This window comes from Benincasa hispida, chromosome 1 (genome assembly GCF_027475165.1).
Source record: "Benincasa hispida cultivar pf3 chromosome 1, pf3_genome.v1.1, whole genome shotgun sequence".
NCBI lineage: Eukaryota > Viridiplantae > Streptophyta > Magnoliopsida > Cucurbitales > Cucurbitaceae > Benincasa > Benincasa hispida.
The window spans coordinates 18778371-18798455 of record NC_143478.1 but is presented as its reverse complement, the minus strand read 5'-3'; the positions used below and the strand labels follow the sequence as shown (position 1 = coordinate 18798455).

Genomic DNA, 20085 nt, shown 5'->3' with positions numbered 1-20085 from the left:
GTTATAAAAAAAAAGGAAAAAGAAAAAGAAGAAAAAACCAACACAATAATTATATAATACTTAAACAGAATCCTTTGTCTCCCCAGCTACATCATCCATAAATCTCTTCCAGAACCAATGTTGCTTCCACACTTTCTCGGTCATCTCCTCAATGGGAACGCCCTTTGTCTCCGGTAATAAAAACACGACAAACAGTGACATTACCAACACCCAACCAGAGAAGAACAAGAAGATCCCAAACTTCATATGGCACAACATCGACAGGAAAGATTGTGCTATCACGAAAGTGAAGATCATATTCACACAAACCGTCACACTCTGTCCAGCCGATCGCGTCTCTAATGGAAAAGTTTCACTAGGAATCAACCATCCGAGCGGACCCCAAGACCATGCAAAAGAAGAAACAAAACTGCACACCATCAACACCACCGCAATCGCCATCCCACGCGACAGATCACTAGAGTTGTCTTGGAGTTTTAAGCCTAGGACAACTCCGATTATCGTTTGAGAAATAAACATTTGAACTCCAGCTTCTAATAACAATATTCGTCGCCCGATTTTGTCGACTGAGTAAATCGATACCAATGTAGAAATGACATTAACGGCGCCTGTTATCACAGAGGAATACAGAGACGCATCGTTGCCGAAGCCTACCGTGTTAAACAAAACTGGAGCGTAGAACATAATTGCGTTGATGCCGGTGAATTGTTGGAAGACCTGCAACATTATGGCAATGACTAAGGGTGGGCGGTTTTGGCGCATGAGGAGGTTTCTGAAAGGATGTTTTACTTCTTGAGCAATGCGGCTTGCTTCCAAGATCTCCAAATACTCTGGCTCAACATTTTCTGTTCCTCTAATTTTTCTCAACACTGCTTTTCCTTTCTCTAAATGACCGCGTTCAATCAAACTATTTGGAGTATCATCTACCAACATTGCTCCAAGAGTCAATAGCAATGCTGGAATGCCAGCCAATGCTAGTGATACTCTCCATCCCCATCCTCCTTCAATTCTGTCATACATTTCAAATTTCTTAATTTAACTTTTCATACACATTTCAAATTCAGAGAGAATCTTTGGGGTTTACTTACTTGGATGTGCTGTAATTGATAAGATTCGCGAACAAAATCCCAACGGTAACATCAAATTGGAACATTATATTCAAAGCTCCACGGATTCTCGTCGGAGCTATCTCCGATAGAAACAATGGCACCGCCTGTTTTACAACATTAAAATTAAGAGTAGAGCAGAACAGAGCAAAACAAAGCAGAACAGAAAATGTGAGAAAATTAACCTGGTTGGCGAATCCAACCCCACAACCCAAAGAGATTCTTCCAAGAATGAGCATGAGGAGGCTAACGGCGGTGGCATTTAAAATGGTTCCGACAATGAAGAAAATTCCAGCAATGAGCATGGTCTGTTTCCGGCCGAGGACTCTGGTGGTGTAAGAAGCAAAGAATGTGGCCGTTAACGCCGCAAGATAAAGAGAAGATGTGAACAACTGTAAGCTTTCGTCGTCGTATTTACAGTAATTGCTTTCATCTCCTTGGTGTTTTTGGATCCTCTCGTACACTACCGGAAAAAACTCCTTAAGGAAGGAAGGCATCGACGTCACTCCCCCTGTTCCGACATGTCGAATTAATATTCCAGTCCATTAAGAATTAAATAACATGAATAAACAAGAAATTAAGAGATTAATTAGGCACCGGAAACGCCAATATCGTAACCGAACATGAGGCCTCCAGTAGCGGCCATCATACAAGAAATGATAACCACCGGAGTTATCTTGGCCTCGAATTCCACGGCGGCCGGAGCCACCGCAAACCCTGCTGCAGGCATTCTGTTTTGAGTTGATACAAGAAAAATACAATAATCGAATATCAATGGAGATTTTGAGGTGCTTGATTTGATTGATTGTTGGGATATGGCGAAATCAAAGATTTTTATAGACCATCAGAGTGAAGAATGGGAGACTTGAATTGGGATAATTCCAGCTCTGCATATGCTAAATTTGAGGCGTAAATTGGCTAATCATCGATTTACACAACTGTTTTAGAGATGTTTAAAATCATCTTATTTATCTTTTTTCTGTTGAGTAAAACAAAATAATAACTTTAGTTGCTGAACTTTTGTAGAACCAACGATTTAGTCCTTTTGTAACCTTTGTTTTCAAAATTTTAGCATGTAAATTTAGTTTTTTTTGTTAATACTAACTAGATGAGAATAGGGGATTCGAACTATACAGATCTCGTGTTATTCACACACTCCGATGATAGGACTAATATATTTACTTTCAATTAAAACAAAGTTTTCACGTGCATGCCTTTTAACCAGTGTTAAAAAAAAATAATGATAAAGATTTATGTCTTAGAAAAAAGCTCACTAATATCAATAAAAATTTAACTCTACCTAAAATTATATTGTGATCACGCACACATTACTAAAATAAAATTTCTGAAAATAAAAAATTTAAACTTATCCAAAGATAAAGACATTAATGCTGCAAATTTTATTTTTTTTTATTTTTTTATTTTTTTTTGTAACTAGATTTCTGAAATTCTATCTATCATATATAGACTTTGTAAAAAAATAATTTTGCACATTTTTTTTTAAAACCTATCCAAAGATAAACATTGATCCAACACTTGGGCAGAATTATCTAAAATAAAAATTGCAACCTTTATTCAAATATAAAGATAAAGTTGCAACACATACTCAAATTTGATATTTTTTTTAATAGAATAGAAATAAGGGATTAGAATCACAAATCTCTTAGTCACTAACACATTTAAATATCAATTGATCAATTGATACTCAAATTATGTTGTAGATTTGTATCTTGTAAGTATTTCGGGGTCTATATTTTGTAGATATTATGTAATGTTATTTTGATATTTATGTTTCATGGATATTATGTAATGTTTAAGAAAACTAATTAAATGTATTAGTTGTTGATTTTAGTTTATTTGACTAAATTTGTAAACTTTCAAATAGGTTTGATATTTAATAGATCAGAAAATTAAAAAAAAAAAAAAAAGTCATTCCCAACGCCAACTTTAAATGCATCGCGAAAAATAAATATTATTTTCAAAATTTTAATACCTTTTTCTAACGTTATTCTAATAAGTCAGGGAAAAGTAGCCTTTTCCAATGTAAAAAAGGTTGGTGTCAGAAAACGCAACTTTTCCCAATTTGGTATCCACAGAAGTCATTCTCACACAAATTCGGATTAGGGTCGGGAGAAGTGCCTTATGCCGATGACAATCTCTAAGCGTCTAGAGAAATCCACCCCACTTCTCCCATAAGGAGATCTACTATTTCCGACAATAAAACTTTTTTGAGTCAAAATAAGGTTTTTTTTTACAAGGCTTTTTCGACGATCATGTCGACGGTAAAATTAACATTGAAAAAACTTTTTCTGACTTTTTTTTTTCCAACGTTTACCGTCGGAAAAAGCCAAATTTCTTAGAGTTATTTATGCTCATTTTGGCAAATTTTTTTTTTTATCTTTTATGGATTTTGAACAAATATTTACTGTTCAATATATAAACTTGTGTTTTAAAAAACTGTAACCTGTTTATAAAGAGAACCTTTGAATGATTTTGAATAGGCGTATGGTATTTATGGGTTTCAAGTTCAACAAATTTCTTTACCATATTAATGGTAGGAGTATTTAATTTTTTTTTTTTTTTTAATTTAGAGTAATTTTTGTAGTGAAGTATTAGCGATTTTTATTCGATATTAACGGTGAGGGTATTTTTAATTTTTTTTTTGTCAAATTTAAGAATATTTTTGAAACTTTTGAAAATTCAAGGATATTTTTTAAATAAAACTTTAACGGTTTTCATCCAAAATTAACGGAAAAGATATTTTTGAGTTCTTTTTAAGGTTTAAGAATATTTTTTAAACTTTTGAAAGTTTAAGGATTTTTGACACAAAGTGTAAAATTTCAGGAGGCATTTCTTATAATATAGCCAGTTTAAAATTAAAGATTTTTTTTCCCTTCACCTAAATTGTTTAAAATTTATCTATCTTTTTTAATTTTTTAATTTTTTTATATTGCTAAAATTAGTAAGTAATCTTTTTAACCATTTTCGATTCTTTATTGTTCAATTTCAATTTCAAGGACGATTTTAGGCCTTATTTTTATGTGGATTTCAATAAGAAGGGAGGGTTTTTTTTTTTTTTTTCCCATAATAATTGGAGAGTTGTTTTAATAGAAAATTTCAGATTTTGGTTTTGGTCTTCTTCCCTCTATTTTGGCAATTTTTGTAAATCAAGTTTTATGTATATTTCCACTATTTTTCTTTTCAAATATGATTTATTATTATTATTATTATTATTATAGAAAAATCAGTTTTCTTATAAGGTATATATTACAAGCCTTACATTTGAGTGGGGGAAAAGTTGATGAGAGGGAGAAAGAGAGAATACTTTGGAGAGGGACCTTTAATATTAATATTGTTGTTTTCAAAACTTATTAGAGAAATATTGTTGTTTTGAAACTTATTAGAGAAATATTGTTGTTTTGGGAGTTCGAGGCTAGAAGTCGAGAGTTGAGGATTCGATTAATGTAGAGGTCGAACGTTACAAACAAAGAAAAACTTGGAAACAATACATAAATTAGGGTTGTCGAGGGTTGAAGTTTCGACTTATGACACATAAGTCGAAACTTCAACCCTCGACAAGGAGGATAAGTGGGTGAAGCAGATTGTAAGAGAGAGTGAGATTGTAGGAGAGAGCGAGATTAAAAGCGAGATTGTAGAAGAGAGCGAGATTGTAGGATGGGACAATCTCCAACGTCTATGGAATGTATGCGTCTCGCTCTCTCCTACAACTCGCTCTCAATCTCACTCTCTCTCACAATCTCGCTCTCTCTCACAATCTCACTCTCTCTGAGTATCTCACTCTCTCTTACAATCTCGCTCAGAATCTCGCTCTCTCTTACAATTCAAAATTCTGTTATTGTTGTTATTTTTTCATTAATGATTCCTAGTTTTTTGTCTCATTGGTCATGTATATATATATATATATATATATATATATATATTTCTATGGAAAGTAAATAAATTTATTGTATATTCAATTTTTTTTATTATAAAGTTGTACATTATTCTTTTAATTAAGTTGTACATTATTCTTTTAATTAAGTTATACATTATTCTTCTAATTAAGTTGTACATTATTTTTCTAATTAAGTTGTACATTATTCTTCTAATTGAGAAACAAATATTTTTTTAATTGAGAAATAAATATTTTTTTTTAGATCATGGCTTTAAACCCAGAACCTATTGATCCCGATGTTTTGTACGACCAGTCCATTCATCGATCATCTGTTGTATGACGAGATCGTACTACTGGAGAAATATCTTACAGGCATCGAGAGGCAGTTCTCCAGTGCACTATCCCGCTCCACCCTCGAATACTACCGCTACTACGCACATCTGGATTCTATGGAGTTGTCAGATTAGGATTTATTCAGTTGGACTGACATTTGATCACAGCCTTGGTCGAGAGATGGAGGCCTAGATGCATACATTCCATATGTCTGTTGGAGAGTGCACTATCACTCTACAAGACATAGAAGTGTTTTCAGATAAATCAATTCATTTTGTTCACTTGATGTTCCTGCCACTGTTAGCTAACCTTCATGATGCGGGGCGGTATTTGTGGGGTGGAACATGTTTGGCATGGTTGTATAGACAACTATGCAAAGCAACAAGACCTGAGGTTCGAGAGATAGTTGGGCCTCTCATACTTTTGTAACTATGGGCTTGGGAGCGATTTCCAACAATGGCTCCACAGCTACAACATGTTAATGACGCTCAGTTAGTTGGACGAGCCTACAGTTCTCAGTATGTTGTTTTAATTCAATTTAATTTTTATATCATTGATCTAGTTAATTTAAATTCTAAATTATCAATTTAAAAATTTAGGTGGAGAGACAAATTTTGTGTGACTAGGACAGCCATACATGTAGTCAGCCAGTATAGATACATGTTTGATTTACTTCAACCTAAACAAGTACATTATACTAAACCTAATTGATTATTTTATACACATTTTTATTGTATTTGTCTTTAATATTCTATAATATAATATTTTGTGTTTCAGGTTATTTGGGAGCCGTACAAAATTATTGTGCATACTTTGCCTAATTTTTGTACGAATGGTCAAAACATATGACGGACGCTGAGTCCTCTCATATGTTTTCACATTGATAAGTGGCATCTTCCTAACAGGGTGATAAGACAATTCGGTTTTCAATAGAATGTCCCATCGCCTTGTAATACTGAACCCGTACTGCATGATATTGACCTAAGGATTGGAGATTGGTCCGAAAAAGTTGCACATTTGGTAGTGCGATGGCACTATCGTGCAAGGTTTATTACAGTGGGGGTTTCTCTTGAACAGTTTGACACAGATGCACTCCAGAATATATTCATTGGTATAATAATATCACAAGGCGCTACGTCACTTGTCCGAGAGCAGCTGTGGGTCATTTGGTAAATGAATATTATCTAATTATTTTTAATTTAAATTTATTTTAAATATTGTCTTATTGTTTTATAATTCACAGAGATTGAACAACCATAGACTTCGTGAGGTTGCGAATGATCTGAACTAGGTTCTTGCTATATGTAGTGACAACCAAAGCTATATGGAGGAAATTCATTATATATACGATATACCTATTGTTCCTCCACCAACTCTTAGACGTAGAGGACCTGTTCGGGAAGAAGATGAGTTTGATGAGATTGCACATAATGTGGAAGAGTTGCCCCCTATGATGTAGACGCATAGTCTAACTGATTATGTTAGTTCGATGATGATGATGCCAGCATTTGGTTCAGGACATTATGACTCAGAGGCTGGTCCTTCGTCTTCATACATGCATGGACATGGTCGGGGTCGTGGAGAGCATAATGAATATTTATATTATGAAGCGCTTGCAGAGGTACCAGAGCAACATTAAGAAGAACCCGAGCAACCTCAAGTTCGAAGTCGACGATGATAACTAGCTCGAAATCAACGACGTCCGACTTATGGGACACATTGATTTTTGTAATTATTTTTATATAAATGAGATATTTAATTTACATTTTTTTATTTTTATGAGATATTATTTTTTTAATTTATTCTTTTTATATATTATGAATAGTAATTATTTTGATATAGAAGTTTTTAAATGTCACTGACATAAATAATAACATCAGATAGTCTAAATCTAAAAAGTTAGGTAAAAAAAAACTTCAATATTCAAATTTACATATTTTAGATAATAATTTGGGGACATAATAAATCAAATCAACACTCAAAATCTTCACATGCAAGTCTATAAATAAGATTGTATTATTGATATAAAGAATAAAAATTTTAAACACAGTAGTGAGGTCAATAGTTTAAAAGATTTTACAATAATGATCTTGGATTTCTTTTGTACATTTGGTACCAAGATTTTGATGGATTTTTTTTTTTTTTTTAAAAAAATTATAAATAATAATAAAATATTTTTAGAAATTGTTTTTATAAAATGAAAAATTAAAAATTAAAAAAAAAGAAGAAAAAAAGAAGAAGGTGGAATGTGTAATTATTAAAAAAAGAAAAAAAAGGAAAATTTGTACGGATATCTCGCTCTCGCTCAAAATCTCGCTCTCTCAAATCTCGCTCTCTCTCAAAATCTCGCTCTCTCTCTTACTCTTCCCTCTTTCGTTCTCTCCCAATACAAAATTATTTTTAACACATCAAATAATTATGAGTGTTATGAGGAAGGTGTCCGGAATGAGAAAGGTCTCCGGAAGGTCTTTCGTTCTCTCCACATCAAATAATTATGAGGAAGGTCTCCAGAATGATAATTAAACAGACTCAATAATAGTGTTAGGGTAAGGTCGAGGGTTCAAAGTTCGACGTGCAAATGTAAAGCGAAAGGGGAAGGTCAAGGGTTCAAAATTCGACCTATCTAAGTCGAATTTTCAACCATCGACTTATTTTTTTTTTTTTAAAAAAAACAACAATATTTTTACAAATAGTTTGAAAACAACAATATTTTCCTAAATAGTTTCTAAAAGGACAATATCCTTTTAATTTTTCTCTTTTGAGAGCACCTGTTTGGGAGGAAAAATAAATAAACATGGAATTTGACAAATTGTATCAATTTTATTTAAAAATTTTAATGTCATCCAATTACATCTAAATTTAGGTATTTTATAGTGTTAACTTTCTATACTAATTCATCCCTAATTTTAACATAAGTAATGTAAATATCTCTAAAAACTCACTAATTTTTCAATAAAAATTCAGTTGTGCCTAAAATAAAGTTTGAAGGTGCACAATTCCAATTACTTAATAAATTTTCTAAAATTTACTATTAAAAAGATCTTTCTTGTCCTTTTTTTCTTCCTTATTATTGAACGCATATTCAATTTCAATATTAAATGTGAAAATATTTGAACACTTTTGAAAAGTTAACTTACTACACCATGTTGATTGGTTCGAATCTTTCAAGTCCTATAATAGTAAAAAGAACACATATTTACTCTATAATCAAACAAACTCACATTTTCTTTATTCTTTTACAATTTGTTTTTTAGAATTGCCATACTTATCCGATTTAAGATTAAAGATTGTAAAATTTACTCAAGTTTAAGATAAATATTACAATACTCATCTAAATTAAAAATACAATTTGATAAAGTTGAAAGCACTTTGTCAAGGTAAAATTTATTTCTTTTCCACACTATTTCTAAGGAGTGAGATAGAGAGTAATTAAAGAGAGGTCATTTAAAAAAAAAGAAATTTAAATAATCGATGTTTACTTTTCTTCTTTAGGCGAAAAGTTCAAATATCTATATTATCTTCATTCATTCTTAATTCAAAAGATGGATTTTATAACTCTAAGGAATAAAATCAAATACGTCGGGATGACATGGAAAAAGAAAATCTCTATCAAAATGCATGACTTTAATTTTCAATCCACACTTTCTTTACGTGGAGTTCCTTAGTCAACAGTTTAAACAATATTTTTTTAAAATACTTTAAATATATTAAATAATACGAACGGAAGTTTCCAACATTCCCATTAATCTTGTTATTATCACATTAGGTAAAATATTATACTAAGACGTGTCATTAATTAAGAAAGGTCAAATGGTTCGAATCTAATGTTGAATAAGAAAAAAGTAAAATAATAACCATAGAGGTAAATAATTAAAAATACGAAAGAGGAGAAAGTTAAAAACTATTTTGTCAGAAACACCTCCTATTTGATCAATTATGTCAATTTTAAAATAAATTTGATATTTCAATATTCATCATCGACAAAATTGATCATTTTTATTAAAACTTCAAACATTATAAACGTAGAAAAAAAATTCAAAATATTAACTTAAATGTAGCATCAAAGTTAAAAGTATTTCTCAATTTTTATTTTTGTTTTTTTTTTTAATGATGTAGTTGAATCTCCACATGAAATATTACCAATAACTTAGTTTAGAAAAATTCCCTAACATAGTTTTTACGTCACTCTCTAATAGATCACCTTCTATTTTATTTGTGCATAAATTCTATTCGTGTCCATATTTAGAGATGTCTAATTTTTTCACGGAACGGACCCATGGGCCCCACCTTTTTCGATTAGGCGGGGGAGGAAGTGGGGAAAAAAAAAATTCTTCGTGAGCTTTTATCTAATGTTATGTTATTATTATTATTATATAAATATTACATTTAAATTTTAAATTTGATTATTTATTGGGAATGATAATGAATATATTTAAATTGAAGATTTAAATTTAGATTATATATGTGAATAGTTTGATTTTATTTATTTCTTTCTTCTAAAACAATTAATTACCTTTCTTAGGCCAAAATTTGAGTCTTTAAATCCAAATTGTCATACAAAACTAATCAACCATAACATGTGCTCACACTAGTGATTTAAATTAATTAGCTTTTTACAAAAAAAAAAAAAAAAAAAAATTCGTGGAATGACATCCGTCCCATGGCCATCTCTATTCATACCAAACAGAAACCTGACTAATTTGGTTCTCATACAAATCATAAAATATATTTATTTATTTAAAATTTTTCGACTTGCCACAAATTTGACAAATGTGGAATTTTAATATACTTTTATATATTTATTTTAGTTTTCAAATTTGTAAATATTTTATTTTAAAGTATGTTTGTAATATATTATCAAGTGTTTAATATAAAAAATATATCATTTTAGAAGCAATTGAAGTATTTGATAACCACTCAAAATGGTTTTTCAAAAATATTTTAATTAGTTTATATAAAAAATATTTAAATAAAAATGAGTATTTTTAATAATATTTTTTTCTCAACTCAATCCAAACAAGTCTTTAATCTCCACGATTTATATAAAAGATTTAAGATTTTTTAACATATAACATATATTCATTTTTTTAGGTTGGAGGTTCAAATTCCTATCACATTTGTTAAAAGGTTAAATTATAAATTTGGCGCATATAATTTAGAGAAAGTTAGAATTCAATCCGTATAGTTTATAATTAAAATTTAGTCCATAGGGTTTGATAAAACCTTCATAAATAATCTAAGGTAGGAAATTATAAGGATTATTTATGAAGGTTTTATCAAACTATTAGGGATTATTTATATGGTTTTGTCAAATTATAAAGATTAAATTCTAATTTTTAAAATTATAGGATTAATTTCTAATTTTCTTCGTACTGTAGGAACCAAGTTTATAATTTAATTCTGAATAAATTAGCAACAAACTTATCTTCCATTTCAAAAGGTCAAATTACAAATTTACGAATTGAACAATGAGATTTCTGTACTGTTTAATTCTTAAATTTTCAAAATTACAGATTTAATTTTCGAACATCCAAATTTAATTAAATAAACTTCAAATTTAATTCCATTGAAGTTAAGTTTTCATGGAAATTGCTTTATCAAACGGTGGGCATATCTCGAACTCAAATTATTTGGGCATATCTTAACATTTATCCCAAATTTAAATAATTCAAATTTGGGTTCTCATAATCAAATATCTCTCAAATTAAAGTTTGGGAATATTCGAAATTTTTATCTCAAATTTAAATTATCCATGTATGATACAAGTCTATCTCAAATTAACATTTGGTCATATTCCAAAATTTATCACAAAATTCAAATTATTTGAACTTAAGCTTTATCCTCATATCAAATTAAATCATGGATGAGATTTCATGTTTACCTTGAATTAAAGTTTGATCAGATTCTAGATTTTAAGCTTGGGTACAATCTAAATTCATCATCGAATTCTACTCCAAATTCAAGTTCAGCATCTTGGATAGAAGTTCGATTTCACTCCAAATACAACTTTGAATTAAGTAGCACACATTCTACTAAAATTTAAATTGGGTTTGTGTCCAGATAGAAAATCAAAACTTTGACTTAAATTCATGCTTGGATAAGTTGGCATCATTACAAATATGTATATATATGTATTGTCAAGAATATAAAATTTTGATCAAGCTTACATACCAAATTCATAATTTGATTAAATCGACACATCAAATAGAGTAAAAATCAAGAAGATATAACTTGTATTTTGAATCAAAATTTAACTTTTTCGATATTCGCCCATGTTAGGTTGTATGTTCTAAAACTCGCAGTTTGTAATCTTTAAACTTGCTTTATTTACAATAAAGTTATTATTGAGGTTTATTCAGTAAAGTTGTTATTGAACATGTAAATTGCACTTATAATAGCCTAAATCCAATAAACTAACGACCCCCTGGCTATAGCATGAATACCTGAACTTTATGTAAAGACATAAAGAGGATCAAGTTTGAGTATATAGCCAAAATAGTCTATAAGTATAAGGATAAGGTTGGGTACCTTATCCTAGGGATACTATGGATGCAACCCACTTTGTATTTGGTACAAATGATGTGAGTCCAATTGTTCATGTAGAGACATGCAAGTGAGGGAATCCGATGCAAAAAATGTTTGCATAAGATTGAATCACGAAATAGTCATTTTTCTTTATAACATTATTTACTGTTAAAACAGACTATTTCAATCTGATGGCCTAAGATAACTCGATCTCAATCTTGAGCTAACTATGAACTCATGTTTATTCGCGATTATCCTTTAATCTACATGGGTGAAAATGGCTCAACATCGCCGCTCAATAAGCCTCCCATTTTAGGGGTAAGATCGAGTAGATAACTAGGGACATAATTCTACAGGATGGAATCTGCTTCTACTTGATTTCAGGGTTGGCAGATAGGTTGTTCCCTTAAGTACTGTCTCTTAGATATGAACAAGGGGCCCGGCCTCTTTATGACTGAGAGGGGTTCGATTTATTGGTAGGACCATAAACCAATTGTTCATTAGTGGATCAGTGAAGACTTAAGGAGCAAGATGTATTATAGGGGTAAAATGGTAATTTTGACCTAACAATAAATACGAATAACCTGTAAAAGATCAAGTGGACATAAATATATTTATAGTGAGTAGAGTGCAACTATTGGGCTTTAGTGAAGTGACCCGGTAGTTAACGAATGTTGGTTAATTCGGTTAAAAGAGTTTAGCCAATTAAGCTCGGATCATTAGAGCTCATGATCTGTAGGTCCATTACATCCTCCTATTAGCTCATAAATGGATTAAACCTTAGAATTGTGATGAGAGAATCTGAAATATTCAAATTATTTTATGAGAGAATTTATAAATATATACGATATAATTAAACGTTTAATCATCAAATTAAACGAAATTGGAGAGTTGAAAAAATTATTTAAATAGGATTTAAATATTTTACATGAATCCAGGGATTCATATTTGAAATTGGTGTATTGTTAATTTAATATTTGATATTAAATTAATTAAATTATTTATTCATTATAATTAACTTTATTTAAAATTAATTATTAGAATTAATTTTGTTTAATATTAATTATTGAATTAATATTTTAAAATTAAAATTCATTTTAAATCTGAAATAATTGATTTCAATTTATATTGTTTTTTAAAGAAAAATCAATTGTAAAAATAAAATTTCTACAAAATGGGTTTCCAACCCATTACACCTTCAATTTCTACTTCTTGGAAGCTTGATGTCAAACTCACATGGAACGTGATTGCATGCTGAATTTGTTTAAACAAATTCAGTTGAGTAAGATGAGGTTCATGCAAAAAGGAAAATTGAAGAGAAAATTTGTTTTCTATCTTCAACACACCAAAGCTCACAGTCTAATCTAACAATCTAATCTAAGGACCAATAGAATAGTAGGGAAGATCAAGAGGTGGTCTACAAGTCATTGGAGTAAAGATTTCAATTGGATTTGGAGAATTTTGAAGAGTTCTTCAAAGGTAATTTCTGAAACCCTATTATTTTCTATGAACAAGCATGCTTTAACTCTAAAATTAATTTAGTAAGAGTGCTTATGATCGTAATTGCTTCCGCATGTTGAATGTCGACACCATCAATTCGTACTTAGAACATAGTTTAAACACTCAATTTACATTAACTTTAGCTTGGTGGGTGTTTTTCATAAGTTGTATGAAATGGGTGCTGATATGGATATATTACAGTTTTGACATTAGATTTTTCCTTCAGTTTATGTTGAAATTATTGTAATTGGCTCTTTGTTTATCGGCCTTAATGTGTGATTAAGACAGTAAATGTACTAGAGTCGATAGAGTGGAAATTAGGTTGTAATTGGAAGCAAAACGAATTAAGCTCGTAAGGAAAAACTATAGAAATAGCCACTATCTTCGTAGCATTGGAATGCTACTTGAACAACGTCTTCAACTAGACCAGAACGCGCTCGCGAGCAAGTCCGGTTCAAGGGTTAGTCGGTTCGGGTCGTGAAGGTTTGGTTTAGCCTGTTTTTGGATCAGTTCACCTATTTTTGCCTTACAGGTCCGATTTGAGTTGTTTGAAGCTCGTTCGGGTGTATTTAGGCAGACTAGAAGTAGTTCAAGATAGTTTTTTTTTTTTTTTTTTTTTTTAATTATTCTTGTAATAATTAGCTTATTTCTTACTTAGGATGCCAAAGCTGGTCCATATCAGTGTATTTTAATTATTTATGCATTGGATATATGCTATAATAAGACATTTGTTGAATGCGAAATTTTGGACCAATCACAAATTATCATGTTATTTACCAAATTAATGATGAAATTACAAATAGGTGAATTTGAGACTAATTAAAAGGTTGAAATGTGTCCCAAATTGAAATTGAAGATATAAATTGGTGAGTCCTGATTATGCCATGTGTTTTGGTCTTGAATGTTGAATTAAATTATTTATTTTTTTATCCAATTAAATATTAAGATTTAGGCTAAAGTCAAAATTGAGCCCAAGAATATGTTTAATTTGACTCAAATGTCAAATAAGACTCAAATCCAATTAGTTGGGTCAAATGGTCAGGTCTATGGACCAACAAAGCCTAAGCCCACAAAGCTAACCTGAAATCTCTGTGAATAGAAGAGTTCTCTCCATTTGTAGGGGTCATCAATTTTAGACTCCAAATAGTCGAGAGAATTCTCTACAATCAAAAGAATTATTGACTCCTAAAGATTGAACTCCTCCTTGAAGCTCAAGTCCTTTAAGATATAAACATTATTCCGAGACTCAAACTTCAAGAATATCATAGCACTCCTTAATACATCAAGCGTACACATTCAACTGAGAGGGAATCTGAGGATTAAGTACTAGAGATCAAACCACATCTACATCAAATCAATATCAACATAAGTTCAACTCCATGAAACAAGTTTCTTCAGAAACTTCGTGCGAACAAGGACTAATTATGTGGTTTTGTCAAACCATAAAGATTAAATTCTAATTTTTAAAATCATAGGGGCTAATTTCTAACTTTCTCCGTACCATAGGAGTCAATTTTGTAATTTAACCTAAAAAATTACTAGTTGAATGTTGAGATTTGTGTATTATTTAATCCTTAAACTTTTGAAATTACAAATTTAGTTTTTGAATATTGATATTTTCTAAAATTGAATGTTAAAAATTTTATTAAACATAAAGTTCAAATTTACATCTATAAGGTTAATTAATATTAAAATTTTAGAATTTGTTAACGACCTATTAGACATAAAATTAGTTTGCAAACTTATTAAACACTTTTCAAAATTTAAGGAGCAAATAGGCACAAATATAAAAGTTTAGGAACTCAATTTAAATTTAACTATTTTAAAGTAGTTTCAAATCTAGAGCAAAAATTTAAGGGTCTAATAACTATTCCACTGTTAGGCATCCAACAAACTGTTAAAATACATCTCCAAAGTTCGGAAACTAAATGAGACACTAACCTGAGTGTTAAGGTACCTCCTCCAAACAAAAAAGTATTCGATGAGAATGTCACACCACAATTGTTCATAGGGGTGTTAAAAAAACCCGGTAATCGGATCAACTCGGACTACCCACCCGGGTTGGGTTAGATTTTATTTTGAGTTGGGTTGGGTTAAAATTTTTTTAAAATATTAAATTCGGGTCGGATCTTGGGTTACCCTATTTCATGGTCGGGTCGACCCAACCCGATTATATATATATATATATATATAATGAAATAAAATGTTAAACGTATATTAAAAAAAACCCTCGCCAGCCGCCACACTTTGAAACAAAAGTTAAAAGAACGAAACGACCGCGACCGCACGTCCGCACTTGAAAGTTGAAACGAAACGAAACCCTCGCTCACCGCACTTGAAACGAAACCCTCGCAGTTGCTGCTTCCATCGTCACTCCCGTCGCCATTGCCATCGGCAGTCGACGATCGTGTAGCAGTACGCTTATGCTATTGTGTACGCTAGTCGCCGCACTTTAGTAACCTTAAGCTATCGTTCAATAAACCAGTAGTTATTATTAAACTTGGTCTTTTTTATTGAACTTGAGATGATTATTATTGAACTTTGTGTGTTTGAATAGAGACTTTGAACTTGAACATTTGAACTGTATTATTTGAGGAAGTTTCTTTTGAAGTTTATATTGAATTTATGGTGGTTGTATTTTAATGTCATTGTCAATGCTAAAATTTTACATAGATTACATGTTCTTTATTACTAAGGTTTATTGATCTACAAAAAATCAAATCCTTCAATACATATTAAGGGGCCATTTTGTTACTCAGTGATCATGTAGCAGAGCTCAACGATCGTGTAGCAGAACTAAGCGATCGTGTAGCCGAGCTCAGCGATCGTGTAGCATTTGGTAAGCGATCGTATAGTATTTGGTAGGTGATCATATAGCATTTTGTTACTCAGTGATCGTGTAGCGTTTGGTAAGCGATCGTATAGCATTGGATAGGCGATCATTTAGCATTTTGTTACTCAGCGATCGTGTAGCATTTAGTAAGCGATCGTATATCATTTGGTAGGCGATCGTATAGCATTGGGTAGGCGATTGTATAGCATTTTGTTACTCAGCAATCGTGTAGCATTTGGTAAGCGATCGTATAGCACTGGGTAGGCGATCATATAACATTGGGTAGGCGATCGTATAACATTTTGTTAATCAGCGATCGTGTAGCAGAGTTAAGCGATCGTGTAGCATTTGGTAGGCGATCGTATAGCATTGGTAGGCGATCGTGTAGCATTTGCCATTTGGTAAGCGTAACAGAACCAGTGATCCAACCCGGCCCAACCCGAAAATTTTGGATTAGGTTAGGTTGGGTTGACCCTCCAAAAATGAACTAATAGGATTCATTATTAGCCAATCCGAATTTTTGGGTTGGTCCACAAAATTCTTCCAACTTGGCTCAACCCGACCTATGTACACCCCTAATTATTCATATACATCTAATTTCTTTTTTCATTGCGTAGTAGTTTGAAGAAAACACTTAGGTTATATTTCAAAATTTAAGTCTTACATCTCCTTCAATTTTAGGTAAGTTAAATGAGAAACAAAAAAAGAACTTTTAAATGGAAAAAAAAGTTAGTAAGAAACAAAAAAGAATTTTTAAATGGTAAAAAAGTTAATGAGAAACAAAAAGGAACTTTTAAATGGTAAAAGAATAATGTCTTTATATATATATATATATATTCCCCATTTTTGATGCAAGGAAAAGGAACGATGCCTTAAAATCTCAACCAATTTGGTCAAATTTGAATATTGGAACGTTTCATTTGGCATTAAAGTGTGGATATGGATAAAGTCTATCCAAGTCATCTCATACTCAACCCCATTTACTTTCCTTCTTAACTATCATAATTACTTTTACTAAATATAGCTTCCTTTTCCCATTCAATTAGAGACCCATAAGATAAACATCACCAAAAAATTTGGATCTTTACCATGTTTTTGAAACAGTTGTTTTCCCCTTTCTTAGCCTAATTTACCATCAAATTCACCACTTAACACAATTCAACTCTCCCCTTCTTCACTCTTTTCTCTCTATAAATATATTCAAATTACTCCCCACATCTTAACATTCAATCTCAATCCAATACACCCTTAAAAAAATAAGGAAAAAAAAGAAAAGAAGAGGTTTGAAAATTGTATTAACACTATGCCTGCAGGAGCATTTTCGGTGGCTCCGTCCGGAGTCGAATTCGAGGCCAAGATAACTCCTGTGGTTATAGTTTCCTGTATAATGGCAGCCACTGGAGGACTAATGTTCGGCTATGATATTGGAGTTTCAGGTTGGTTAGTTAATCTAAATTTTGAAAGTCCCCGTTTGATAATCATTTGTATTTTAGATTTGTCATTTACACCTGTAACAAGTCATCTTTCCAAAGTTTATAAGTAGTTTTCAACTTTTCTAAAAAAAATGTGAGTGATAAGAAAAAAATAAAAATAAAAAGTAGGAATTTCTTGATGGGGAAGTTTGTTACTTTTCTTCTGTACTTTCTTTAATGAAATGGGAAAATTCGACATGTCGGAACAGGGGGAGTGACGTCGATGCCTTCGTTCTTAAAGGAGTTTTTCCCAGTCGTGTACGAGAGAACTCAACAGCATGTAGCGGATGACAGCAATTACTGTAAATACGACAATGAAAACTTACAGTTGTTCACATCTTCTCTTTATCTCGCGGCGTTAACAGCCACATTCTTCGCTTCTTACACCACCAGAGTCCTCGGTCGGAAACACACCATGCTCATCGCCGGAGTTTTCTTCATTATCGGAACCATTTTGAACGCCGCTGCCGTTAACCTCTTCATGCTCATTCTTGGAAGAATCTCTTTGGGTTGTGGAGTTGGATTTGCCAACCAGGTTAATTTTCTCGCATTCCCCCTTTTTCAATTTGAATCACACCTCTACTTTGTTCTTCTCTCCATTCTGCTCTGCTCTTACTCTTAATGTTGCAAAATAGGCGGTGCCATTGTTCTTATCGGAGATAGCGCCGACGAGAATTCGTGGAGCTTTAAATATATTGTTTCAATTCGATGTTACCGTTGGGATTTTGTTTGCAAACCTTATCAACTACGGCACATCCAAGTAAGCAAACCCAAAAACTCTCACTGAATTTGAAATGTGTTTGAAAAGTAAAGTTAAGAATTTGAAATGGTAATGACAGAATTGAAGGAGGATGGGGATGGAGGGTATCACTAGCATTGGCTGGCATTCCTGCATTGCTATTGACTCTTGGAGCAATGTTGGTAGATGATACTCCAAATAGTTTGATTGAACGTGGACATTTAGAGAAAGGAAAAGCAGTGTTGAAAAAAATTAGAGGAACAGAAAATGTTGAGCCAGAGTATTTGGAGATCTTGGAAGCAAGCCGCATTGCTCAAGAAGTGAAACATCCTTTCAGAAACCTCCTCATGCGCAAGAATCGCCCACCCTTAGTCATTGCCGTAATGTTGCAGATCTTCCAACAATTCACTGGCATCAACGCAATTATGTTCTACGCTCCAGTTTTATTCAACACGTTAGGCTTCGGCAACGATGCGTCTCTTTACTCTTCTGTGATAACAGGCGCCGTCAATGTCCTTTCTACATTGGTGTCGATTTACTCTGTCGACAAGATCGGGCGACGAATGCTGTTGTTAGAAGCTGGAGTTCAAATGTTCATTTCGCAAATGATTATCGCGGTGGTGTTAGGTGTAAAACTCCAAGACAACACGAACAACATGTCGCACGGGTTGGCAATTGTGGTAGTGTTGATGGTGTGCACTTTCGTTTCGTCTTTCGCATGGTCTTTTGGTCCACTTGGATGGTTGATTCCGAGTGAGACATTTCCATTGGAGACGCGATCGGCTGGACAGAGTGTGACAGTTTGTGTGAATATGATATTCACATTTGTGATAGCGCAATCTTTTCTGTCGATGTTGTGCCATATGAAGTTTGGGATTTTCTTGTTCTTCTCTGCTTGGGTGTTGATAATGTCGTTGTTCGTGATGTTTTTGCTGCCAGAAACTAAAGGGATTCCAATTGAAGAAATGACTGAGAAAGTTTGGAAGCAACATTGGTTTTGGAAGAGATATATGGATGATGTGCCTGAGAAAGGAAAGGCTTCAGCTTGATTTATTTAGTTTTCGTTCTTTTTTTTATAAAAAAATTAATTCTTGCAGTTTTATTTTACATATGTTTGTTTTCTCTTGCCTTTCATTTTGTTGGCCAATTATGGTTGTGGGGTGAGATCATAGAATTGAGAAAATTATTGAAAGCGATCAGGCAATATATAGGTTTTCTTCTTCTTATTATTTTTTGTTTACTTGTTTCTTGATGATCTTTGTAGACATGATTATTATTAGTCTCTGTTATCTTTCTTTTTTTTCTTCGTTTGGTAAGATGTCAAGTTTTATTTGAAAACTAACATTTATCTTATCTACTTTTTGTTAATATTTTAAAAAATTAAGTCAAATTTTAAAATTTTAAAAAAACTAATAAACATAAATTTTAAATACAAACAAAATCGTTATTAAATAGGTCTGGAAAACTTGATTCTAGAAGTGCAAATTGTAATGAATAAATTGAAGGGAAAAATACATATAACTTTTTTTTTAAAAAAAAAAACTGAAAATAAAATAATTATCAAACGTTAACTTTAACTTATATAATGTTTCTTTAGTACTAAATTTGAGTTCTAGCATGTACTTGGGAAAATTGATGTTAAGACAACGTGAGAAAGACAAATATATTCCTTACTAGATGAA

At 31.8% G+C, this 20085-nt stretch overlaps 2 protein-coding genes across 2 annotated transcripts; one reads left to right on the top strand and one right to left on the bottom strand.

Annotated features, from left to right (window-relative positions):
- On the bottom strand, window positions 1-1911 carry LOC120092773 (sugar transport protein 13-like). The gene is made up of 4 exons (XM_039050974.2): window positions 1704-1911; window positions 1292-1617; window positions 1089-1213; window positions 1-1009 (listed from the first exon to the last, which is right to left on the bottom strand). The coding sequence occupies exons 1-4, from the start codon at window positions 1834-1836 to the stop codon at window positions 61-63; spliced, it is 1533 nt and encodes a 510-aa protein (XP_038906902.1). The 5' UTR covers window positions 1837-1911; the 3' UTR covers window positions 1-60.
- Window positions 1912-17364: 15453 nt separating this feature from the next.
- On the top strand, window positions 17365-19705 carry LOC120090499 (sugar transport protein 13-like). The gene is made up of 4 exons (XM_039048213.2): window positions 17365-17628; window positions 17874-18199; window positions 18300-18424; window positions 18504-19705. The coding sequence occupies exons 1-4, from the start codon at window positions 17496-17498 to the stop codon at window positions 19450-19452; spliced, it is 1533 nt and encodes a 510-aa protein (XP_038904141.1). The 5' UTR covers window positions 17365-17495; the 3' UTR covers window positions 19453-19705.
- The last annotated feature ends 380 nt before the right edge of the window (window positions 19706-20085 follow it).

What these genes read in the sequence shown, in the direction of transcription:
- LOC120090499 (XM_039048213.2), top strand. Translation starts at nt 17,496, where the DNA reads ATGCCTGCAGGAGCATTTTCGGTGGCTCCGTCCGGAGTCGAATTCGAG. An exon ending in GAGTTGGATTTGCCAACCAG is followed by an intron (nt 18,200 to 18,299) that starts GTTAATTTTCTC and finishes GTTGCAAAATAG; the next exon opens with GCGGTGCCATTGTTCTTATC. An exon ending in ATCAACTACGGCACATCCAA is followed by an intron (nt 18,425 to 18,503) that starts GTAAGCAAACCC and finishes TGGTAATGACAG; the next exon opens with AATTGAAGGAGGATGGGGAT.
- LOC120092773 (XM_039050974.2), bottom strand. Translation starts at nt 1,836, where the DNA reads ATGCCTGCAGCAGGGTTTGCGGTGGCTCCGGCCGCCGTGGAATTCGAG. An exon ending in TTACGATATTGGCGTTTCCG is followed by an intron (nt 1,618 to 1,703) that starts GTGCCTAATTAA and finishes ATGTCGGAACAG; the next exon opens with GGGGAGTGACGTCGATGCCT. An exon ending in ATCAATTACAGCACATCCAA is followed by an intron (nt 1,010 to 1,088) that starts GTAAGTAAACCC and finishes AATGTATGACAG; the next exon opens with AATTGAAGGAGGATGGGGAT.